The 10932-nt window shown below is 41.8% G+C and overlaps 1 protein-coding gene across 5 annotated transcripts; it reads left to right on the top strand.

Annotated features, from left to right (window-relative positions):
* The first annotated feature begins 2458 nt into the window (after window positions 1-2458).
* LOC147800264 (melanocortin receptor 3-like) lies at window positions 2459-6983 on the top strand. Of its 5 annotated transcripts, none has more exons than XM_087145555.1 (5): window positions 2459-2628; window positions 3267-3436; window positions 3975-4065; window positions 4301-4348; window positions 4508-6983. In XM_087145555.1, exon 5 carries the CDS (start codon window positions 4553-4555, stop codon window positions 5456-5458), a length of 906 nt encoding a protein of 301 aa, XP_087001681.1. In that variant the 5' UTR covers window positions 2459-2628; window positions 3267-3436; window positions 3975-4065; window positions 4301-4348; window positions 4508-4552; the 3' UTR covers window positions 5459-6983. The 5 variants fall into 5 exon arrangements, with proteins under 5 accessions (XP_087001681.1, XP_087001670.1, XP_087001676.1 ...); XM_087145544.1 differs by having other exon boundaries at window positions 4297-4348; XM_087145550.1 differs by lacking the exon at window positions 3267-3436.
* The last annotated feature ends 3949 nt before the right edge of the window (window positions 6984-10932 follow it).

Raw genomic sequence — 10932 nt, 5'->3', positions numbered from 1 at the left:
TATTATTGCACTTCTCTGGGAGAGGGTCCAATTAACCCAGCACTGCATTATGTTTCACTCCCGCAACAAGGGTTTGGTCCGCCACACCTGACCGACGAGCTAAGAAAAATCTGCTCTATTTATCTGGAGGCTTTGGAATTAATAAAATATGAGCGCAGTTGAACAGCTCAACCAATGGGATCTTCCATCTCAAAGGGTCACATGACTTTCTGCTAGAGAATCTAAGTGTCGTGTGTAAAAATGTGAAGTACAGAATAAGAAGTCACGTGTACAAAGGTAGAAACCGGGTGCGTAAAAGTGCTTACCCAATCATCTTTGGTGACTGACTGACAGTTACAAAGTCCGGGGTTTCTGAATATTAGAATTCCAGGGAATCTTACCACGCCCAACCACGGAGATGAATTTCCGACTTGCCAAACTCAGGAGAAAAAACACAAAGATAAGAGAGATAAGACATGGGAGTGAAGGAACACGCAACCACGCCAGAGTACAGCATAAATAACTTAATACGAAATTGGCTTCTCTGCTCATTTCCACACGCATGTAGCTTAGCTAAATAAGAGACATAGGAATGCAACGTGTGAGATCCAACAACGAGCTACAGACCCACGGAAGTGTTGCATGGTGTTCTACAGCAGCCAAAACTGCGTTGTGTCGTGCCGTCTACCTGTTGCTTCGAGGCCATAGTCGTCGCGTCGTGCCGTCGCATCGTGCTCTCGCTGTGGTGTCATTATCCTCTGAATGTAACCACCCGCCTCTATCCAAAATAGGCCCACAATTCGGGGCTTCTGTGGAAGAAATACCCTGGAACTGGAAACTACCGATCCCAAATTCGGGTATTTGTAGAAATATTTCAATCATCCCTCCTGATTATGGCATGTCTTATTGTCAAAGCCCCGTGGGATCACAAAATATTAATGAGCTCGTGAGCAGAAATCTAACAATTTGGTGGAATGCACCCATAGGCCCTAAAAGAGTTGATCATGAAAATGGTATCTATTGGTATTAAACTTAATTCCGTCTGTAAGGGCTACCCCTATTTCCACCAGTGGGTGCGTTCGATTAGCTTCCCTGGATACACCATTGTTGCACGCAGGGGAAGTCTCGAAATGAAGCTAATCGAACGCTACAGCGTATTCGCCAAGGCATCCTGGGAAAAACTTCAAGTCCCCGTCGGTCAAACAGTCCATCTGTGACGTCATTACACTCGGGCAGCCTCCAGAGACCCGCTCGCCAGCTGGGGTAGTGGTGGCTGACACCAGGGCAGGCATGAAGATCACGCGATGGCTAAACGAACGCTCTCGTGTAAGTTTAACTTACGCATGTAAGCTAATCGAGCGCACCCATTCAGGGGCGACGGCTCAACACGACGCAACGCTGAAAGCCACGACGCAACAGGTCGATGGCACGATGCGACGGATCGACAGCACGACGCGACGGCCCGACAAGACAGTACGACGCGACGATACGACGCGACAGCAAGATAGCAGGACTGGATGCAACGACGCGACTCCACGACAGCACGACGCAACGCATAAAACATAGCATAAAAGTAATGAGAAAGGAGGCGACGCCACGACGCGACCCCACGACGCGACGGAGCTGTCGTAGCGTCGCGTTGTGGCGTCCGGGCGACGGGACGTAATTTTGGCGGCTATAGAACACCACACGGAAGAATGCCCTACATGGATAGCCGATGGGTTGGGGTGGTGACTCCTGCCTAGTGGGGATTATTTGCATTAGAATTACTTAAATTGTATTGTTATGATAGAAGGCACACTCCCTTGCATTCTTGCCAGAGTTAAAGTAGCAGGCAAAGATATTGTGAAGAAGTGACAAGGTTCTCTTGGAAAGGGAGGCGTTGCTCGAAAGGGTAACACAACAACTCTATGGCAGCGATTAAACTGATGAGCAGGATGGTTAAATGAAGAAACTGTCTGTTTATTATGCCCAGATAATTAGAAACAGGGGGTAGTGACTTGCAATTGGCCAGGATACCGTAGCAATCTTGGGGAAACTGTGATTTGTGAACGGAATGGTGGAGCTGAAACCAGTGGTGAAGTCTTGGAAATATATAGAACAGGAAACCGTGGTGACTGGAAAATAAACAGAAATAAATACTAATAAATTCACTGGAATGCACGTACATGTGCCCACTAGACGACAACATAATTGTACACGTAACGTTGCAACAATTGTCCCCGATTAAGGTTTGTACTCCTCTATTTTACATACCAACACAAGAATCACTATATGATCTTATATAATAAACACTAAAGAACATATGGCTGTACTCACAATTATCAGTAACGCACGGTAAGGGCAAATTTGGAGGTATTCTAATTGGAAATGTGCTTGGTCACATGTTGGTAAACCTGATTTTAGAACGGAATGTACGGTGCGACAATGAGCAAACTACTGAGGGCGCCCTACCAACTATTGCGCGGTCAGTCGACAGTGAGGGACTTTCTTACAGTATGTTTCCTTCCTCAACTTAGTTCTCCTTATTGTTCAGGGTCAGCGAGCTTTTGTGATGGAAACAAGGCGTCGCAATCGCAGGAGACCGGATCCAAGTGCAGTGCTGAGTGAACATACGTGGGAAGTTCTGTTTCCGAAGCACACATACTGGTGAGTGTCGTAATTTTTTCTGCTCACATGCGTTGTGCTGTACCCAAGCTTTAATTGTCTTAATTTTTGCACTTCATAGTCAGATGCTATTCCCAGGCGCGCCATATCCAGGTGGCAGCACGCGTTAGCATGCGTGGTACGTTGCTTAGTTTAACTGTTTGACATGTACGGACAGTTTTGTGTTCACGGTCTCCGAACTTTGTGTCTGAGAGCCCTAGGATTATAGTGCTTTTAGAAGCTATAACCTGAGGGATGAGCATCCATATATTTTTATGTAAGTTAAGCTCCATTATTGTGTTGTTAACTTGATTATGAAGGTTTCATTTAATTGTGATTTGGGGATTTTGGGATTTGACTGAATGCACACCATACGATCCCTTTGTCACTTTGGAGGTAATGGTATATATTTATATATCTGGATGTACACAACATCGCATTGTTATTTCCCTTTGACAGAGCCATTTCACTAGTGTGTTTTTGGCATGTGAAGAGGAAACTGATGACAGTTTGATTTAGGGTTGTTTAATTGTATGTTGACATAGTCAAGAAGTTTTGTACGTTTATTGGGGTTGGTTTTCAGAATTTCTTTCACAAATATGGAGGACTGACCTTATGTTTGTAATCTTTTGTTTTAACAGTTTTACCCACAAACAATTTTCAAGGCACATAATACCAGTTCATGGAATAAAGACATTCTTCGAACTAAACTCTGTGATCTACTATTGCTTGAATTTTGGGGTTAGCTACTGGACAGGAGCCAGCGCTGTCAGTGCACACTCTGAGGCCAGTATATGCGTTTATGCATCCCGTACGTGCCCTTGTAAGCCCTGCCCGAGCATATTCTTTACCGTTTAGGCCTATATAAATGCATAGTTTAGCAGGTTATGCTGTATATTAAAATGTTAGGTGTAGAACTGGGTCTTTTGAGTACTGGTTAAACGCTCGTTGAGGATGGTATGTCCCTGTTGATTCGAGTGCAATACATCCCAGGAATTTACATGTCTTGGATTAATTTCGTTGCTATATATTACTTACTGTTATTAAATTGATGTTTTACTGAATTCATACTACCAATTTGTAAATAGCTAAATGATTCAACTGATGCTTCTTTGAATAAATGCCAGAGGCCAGTTGGCGAATGGCGGTAATTCGTGTCTTTGTAAGTTGACGTGTGTGTGTTCCCTTTTCTGGCTGATCCCTCGTTAAAAGGATTTGTTACAGTACCCACATTCCATCCTATTCCTTACAAAAGGTCAACCTATGCCATAATTGATCATCTGATCCTGCTTCATTTCCATATCATTATTGTTATATTAATATTATACATATGACTTTTTTATTTCTAGGTCTAAGGTCAAACTGTGCCAAACAGGCTCCCTCCGCTACTAGACGAAATACCTCCATGACCGTTCCGCCAAGGCTGTATCGAGTACAAATGTGAGTATTCACAGTCACCGTATTCTGAGCTTTTTATAATTCTCACACGGTTGACCTGTCTGCAGTCTGAATGTGCGTCGCTCTCGTTGGAACAGTAGCTGGATGAAGTGAAGTAAGTAAATGCTAACTGATTTGAATGAAAAAGATTTGCGTTTAAAAACATTGGTAAGATACACCATTTGTTTCAAAGGTATGCACGTCAACATATGGCATCATTGTGGTTTTTCATAGATAGTGACAGAGCGAACCGGAAACCGGTATTTCTCCGCATCATCCCCAACAGGTAAGATGACTGACATCACACACACTTTACAATTTGAAAATATAAAGCTGGCGTTTTAGGTATTCAAATACAATATAGCTGATGGACAGAAAATACACTGATTCAATAATTTTGTTATGATTACTCTGAAACTCAGGTTCTTTCTGTGTTTTCTTCTAGTCAAGGCAGTTCTGTTGAAAATTACAGAAATCTACGTTCAGCAGCATGGCTGACAACATCGCTATTGCCGTGCGATATTCCGTGACCGTTTGCGGTGCAGTGGCCGTGGTCGAGAATCTTCTGGCGATGGCAGTTTTTGCTAGAACGAAGAATCTTCGCATGAAATACTTCGCATTCATCTTCAACCTGGTCATGACCGACTTTATGTTCGGATTGTTTATTGTGCAGGTTATCTCGATCGACTCGCCAATTCTTCAGAGCATTCTCACTGCAAGCTATTCCGTGTCAATACTGACTATTTTGGCTGCGGCTGTCAACCGTTACTTAGCCCTGTCTATCATGCCACCTGCCCGCTACGACTCACTAGTGACTGGATATCGCTTGCTCGGAGTGTGTTTCTTGTTTTGGTGTTTTGGTCTGATATACGGTTTTTTGCTACATTACGCTTATGAACGTAAAGCTTTTTTCACGGTGAAAACATTTGGATACTCTGTAGGAGTATTCATTGCATGGGTTTTCACTGCATTAACTTACTTTTTGGCTTTTCGTAAAATCAAACAGTACAGCCTGTCCCATGCCGGAGTCGGCGCCGACAAGGAGCGAGACTACGTCCGAGTAAAACAGACTCGTCATTTGTTGATTGTTTTCGTTCTCATTCTTGTTACGTCATTCTTTTCAAGGTTGCCGTTTGCCGTTTTTTCGCTGATTGCCTACTGCAATCGCTCCTTTTTATCCAATCAGATCTTTTCGGCGTCTTTTGAGATTTGTGTCCTGTTGTATGCGCTGTCTACTGTGATAAATCCATTGATCTACTGGTGGCGATTGGACGGTTTTAGGGCAGGTTTCTATGAAATGTTCTGTCGCTGTTGCATTAAGGCAAAACCGAGAGAAACTGAAGTTAAACAGATTGTAGGCCTATATGATAATACAGCTGACGAAACAGGCTTGTGAATAACATAGGCCCAATGGGAGGTATAAGACGAATTGCATGGGCCCATTATGACGTAACACTGTCAATTTTTTTTATATACAGTGTACTTGTTTATTGTGCGGTGGTTTCATGATTGCATATTTGACAAGAAGGAAGCGAATTTTCATTGCTGAAGTTTAAAAATAACATTTGTAAATTCACCACCGACCATATGGATGAATTTTGCGATTTGGATTTTGAAAAGTGTTCAGCGGCTTTTCATTGCGGAATTCTTAGAGCTGGCATTGTTGCAAGTACATGGAATTATTCATAAAAGAAAATTAACACAAATACAGATAAATTTGCTTGTTTTGGCAAATAATTGCACCAATTTGTCTCCGATTTTTCATAAAAATTTTAAACTCTGATTTATTACATTAACTTTTTACTCAGGAATGAAACCCAAACAACACACATGTAACTTTTTCTCCAGTCTTTATTAAATGTAAAAATCACGTCACACAAAGCGTTCACATCTCCGTACTTAAAGCAACATCAACATTTCAACATCAATCAATTCAATGTAACATTGTCTCAGAAATGGCATCAACTCAAACTATAATTTTCGGGAAGCTGCACGGGACCAACGTTTTCCAACAAACAGTTCCTGTGATTACACAGGGCTAGTGATTACCAACACGTCTTTCTCATCAACCTGGTACTTTTTAGCGGATACCTGTCATTATAGTAGGCTCCTGCCTACAGAATAAAAATTCACATCGTCCAAATGGTAATTTCAAACGTTTCCATACATACACAATTTTAACAGTTAACAATTTGTGAGATAGCCCTTACACTTTTTTCAAGTTTGTCACCATTCTTAAGTCAATAGAGAGCCACAAAGCTACAGGAAAGCTACGTGTGGGTTCATGTACATGGCATCGATACATGTACATCGATTTAAATAGAATATAAAAGTCTGAAGTCGTTTTGCATGTCAAAGCTGTAGTACTTTATCAGCAGTGGATAACGCAAATTTGAATTGACATGGGTTAGTAAAGCTGCTGTCCAGGGTACATATGTACACAACCACTTACGATATACTCAATTATGAAATGAAAAACTTGATAGGGGCTATTGCATTTTGTTTAACACAGATAATGTCTCGGTGAAAATACTAAGTTTGGTTAACTTGACAAATATCTGTAATTTACTCCAGTGGCTGATAGTCAGTCAGTTGTAAGTTGTAACAACATAACTGTTGAAACATTTGATAATGGCTATTTGTATTTTGTTAAACATATTCTTACTCAAATATATCATGTCTTGGTGGAAAATAGAAAGTTTGGTTAACTTGACAAATATCTGTAATTTACTCCAGTGGCTGATAGTCAGTCAGTTGTAACAACATAACTGTTGAAAAATTTGATAGTGGCTATTTGCATATTGTTAAACATATTCTTACTTAAACAGAACATGTCTTGTGATGAAAACAAATTTGACTAACTTGAGAAGTATCTGTAATTAAATCCAGTGGCTGATAGTCAGTTTTGAGTTGTAACAACACATCTGTTTGGATTTGGAATTCGCATTACATGAGCATGGTAAGTGTGCTATACAGTAGTACTCTGTTTTCCACACACAACACAAAATACACTGCGTCATCATGCTCCAGCTAGAACGTGCACAAACTGGCCGAACAGGGTTTAGTGATGTCATAGCAAACAAACAAGGATGACTGATATCATATGCCACATATTCACCCAATTGGAATCATACACTTGAGTGGAGAATTCTGTTGAGGGTATTGCTCCATGACAAGATCAATGCTATCACTAGTTAAACCTAACACATTTAGCTTTATACCCAGCAAGAAATGAGACCGAAGCGTACCCCCCCCCAACATGTCCAATCCCTATACACATTCCAGACTATTGTTACTTAACACATCCCCCCAAGATGTCTGAAAGGAATTCCCCAGATTCCTGCTAGACAATGACCAACACAAAGCAGGGGGGGTTCTCTCCGTCTCATACCTTGCTGCGTATGTTCAGCTTACCTGGTCCATGGAGCTTTTAAACACAAGGAGTTAGAACGAAGTCCCTATAGACCGTAATCCGATTAACCGCTCTGGTCGGCTACATAAACAAAGTGCGGTTACCGGCCCCAGTGTTAAAGACCCAAGTAGTGTAGTCCACTAATTCAAGCCCTGTTGAAAACAATGTAAATATCAGCATTGTTCGGGTCCCAATAGCATACGCACCAACATCCCTGAGGTATCTGAAACCCACGTTAAATTATTGTATGGTCCTTTCACTTCCTTGTCAATTTTCTGTGGGTTAACCGATTAGATTTTGAGTTATTCCCACAAAACAAAATTAACCCCCGAAAAGTGATTTTTCCGAAGCCTGCTTGCAGCCATTTTCAAGTCACAACCCCCAACTTTCTCGGGCACTTAGAGCCATTTTTCAACCGTATATATATATATACATATTTCACAGGGTTCCAGCATCCCCATACTTCGACAGTATCTTTGCCTTTTGTAATCTGAATTTAATTTTTCAAATGGATTTTGCAGCTTTGACAAGTGTGACTGAAATCCAAAGCAGGACAGTTAGCTGGAAGTCCACGATTTTTGAAAGCTGTACTGCTGGAGTCGCACGATTTGCGATGCTTTCAAGCAATATGTTGCCAGGATTCACAATCTCATCCAAGTTTCTGGAATTGTGGGCCTAGTTTTGCAAGAAAAGCACATGAGTGCTAGTTGCACATCTTCTTGACTACAAATGGGCAAGTCGTGGCCGGTATCAATTGCAGCTTCTAGCCTGGAAAAATGAAAAAAGACAATTGCAGAATACGGCTACGATGTCACGCTTTACCTCTCACAGGCACACACAGGCTTAACCTAATCAAAGCTTCACCTAATCATAATAGGCCGCAAAATGCCCGAGTTAGGGCTGCCCGCGTTCGAATTGCCTGTGTTCGAATGTGCGGCTGAAGCCACTGAACTCAACAAAGAACCTTGCCGTCCAGGGGTGCTTCACGCGCTTTGAATGTTTTCTTTCTTGGACTTTGCTGATCAGACTTGCTCTTGTATTCGTGGCTTGGGAAGATAATGAAGTCTGCTGTGTCGAGAGTAAACAACCTATTAATACTACGAAGTCTGCTCTGCATATGTAACACCTCATTTTACTCACTGAGCAGAGCTCACACTTTTCTTACCAGTTACCCTTATTATAGAGATGAGTTGCAGTCATCAATCTTAGTGTACTGGTAGCGATTGTCGAGATGACCCTCAAATCACCCCTTAACGCCATAGAAATTCAGTTTGGATAAGAGGATAGAGTGATCAATGGTATCCTAAGCCTTAAATGGACCGATGAACACCCAGACGGTATACAACCTATCACACAAAGAACTAGAGATAAGGTCAGTAAAGCGAATGAGAGCCATGTCAGTTGAGTGACCGCTACGAAAGCCAAACTGGTTGTCGAAAAGAATCTTGAATTGAGAAAGAAATTTTGACAGTCGGTTGTAGACAAGCCGCCCGAGAAGTTTCCAGAACTAGGGGAGAACAGAAATAGGTCAAAAGTTATGAATGTTCTTAGGGTTGCCACTTTTATGAACTGGTGTAATCTTAGCAATCGTATGGTTTGAAGGGACATAACTTCTTCACTTTTCCAATGGAAAGGCATGAATCAAAACGCTGCTCAAAATTATCGAGAGGAGTACCAGGAGCCCTGTAGACATTACCGACAATCAGGTTAGAAGAATCGCGTTCAATTTCAATGAAAACGGACTCACAACCACCGGAAGAAGGCATGAGATCATGTCAAACATGAAATTTCAGAGAATTATTCACACACAATGCCACCCTACCTCCAAGCTTTCAAGTTGGTGGGGTGCTTGGCATATTGCTATCCAAACACAGAGTGTACCTTGAACAAAGCATCAAAACACGATTCGAAGGAATTTCCTGCACAAGGGATAGCCTTATGGTCAACAGTTATATTGAAATATTCTGCTATCTCACGTTTGTTAAGCCCCTCGGTGAGGAGAGCATCATTCTCAATTTGTACAATTGGACAGGACTGCTGATGAACGATCTTGCACCATGGACCAACGATAGAGAACGTTTACAAACCCGACACAGCAAATCACCGCCATTGACGCTACTGGCCAGTGCATGGTGCATCATCAAAACCATGCGGTTTATACGCAAAATACGTTTCGATTCTAGCAGAATCTTTCACAAAGGCAAAATGACAAGTGGACAGGACAAACAAGCAAACAGAGAATTGACAAAGCATGGATGAATGCCAAGAGGACAAAAGGAAAGGTCAAGAAAGCTGCAGGCTGGATAAAGGGGCAAAGGATAAAGGGGAGTGCATGAAAGGCATGGTTGAACAACAAAGGAATGTAAGGTGGGAAGAGATCCCCCAAAAAATACAAAGGATGGAACTGGACCCAAAGTGGGAGGGGGTTATAATCTGCAGACAAAAGAGAGGGAAAGAAAAGAGTGTTAATTAGTACTTTCCCTCTTGGATGTTCAGGCCATGGGGTTGTATGATGTGGAGGCATTTGATCCAAAGCTTCTCCCTATTGAAGCAAGCAGCATCTTTACGGAACCCAAGTGATTCTATGCCATGTAAGATCATGCCAGACATAGAATGGTTATGAAGGTCGAAGTGGTGGCCTACAGGGGTATCTAATCGTTTGGTGTTGACCGTAGATCTGTGACCAAAGAAAGAGTGTTCTTAGTCTCTCCAATATACTGAACACTGTACACCTTGAAAGAGATAAGATATATGACAATAGAAGAGCTACAAATGGTAGTGCCTTTAGTTCTGTGGGTGGTACCAGAGAAGTGTCCATAGAACGTATCTGATTCCAGGACATATTTCATATTTGAAAGATATCAGGCTGTGCATTTTACCGCTGGGATTCCTATGTTAATCCGCGGTACATTCTCTTGGGGATTCGAATTCGGGAAGTGATAATTAATCGGGATTAATTGGAAGCGATAATTAAACTTTCTTTTTATTTGTGTACAAAGAACAGTTGTACTTGTAATCATTGGACTACTTGCAGTATGGTCTTTCTTTCCAGCCGCGGCTTTAATCCAATCAGCCTATAGCTGTGACACAAGAGACTGGTTGCAAAATTTTACAAATCACATTAGTTCCTTTGAAATATTTCTATGTTCAATACACTCAGTGCAGGGTGTTAAGGTGTACCACTTTGATGAAGTTCCAACATCAAGCAGGATTAAATTTGGGTTCACCGGTTAATACTCACTAATCCAGGCTGTTCCAGGTACTTTGGGAACTGATCGATCACTTCCCTTGCAATTTTGGCGATAGAGACCATTTCCTAACGAAATGGAGACGGGCTGTTTTCTTCATTTTGTGTTGCACTACTCCATCCGCAACCCTCGTTAATATACTTCAAGCAGTTTACGTCACCCTGCAACTGTTTTTGCTTATGGTCAGTTAGCTGTTCAAACCTTCCACTT

The sequence above is a fragment of the Acanthaster planci genome, linkage group LG01 (genome assembly GCF_054643075.1).
Source record: "Acanthaster planci isolate LZ-2023a linkage group LG01, COTS_SCS, whole genome shotgun sequence".
NCBI lineage: Eukaryota > Metazoa > Echinodermata > Asteroidea > Valvatida > Acanthasteridae > Acanthaster > Acanthaster planci.
This window is presented reverse-complemented; position numbering and strand designations above follow the sequence as displayed.

What these genes read in the sequence shown, in the direction of transcription:
- LOC147800264 (XM_087145550.1), top strand. Translation starts at nt 4,553, where the DNA reads ATGGCTGACAACATCGCTATTGCCGTGCGATATTCCGTGACCGTTTGC.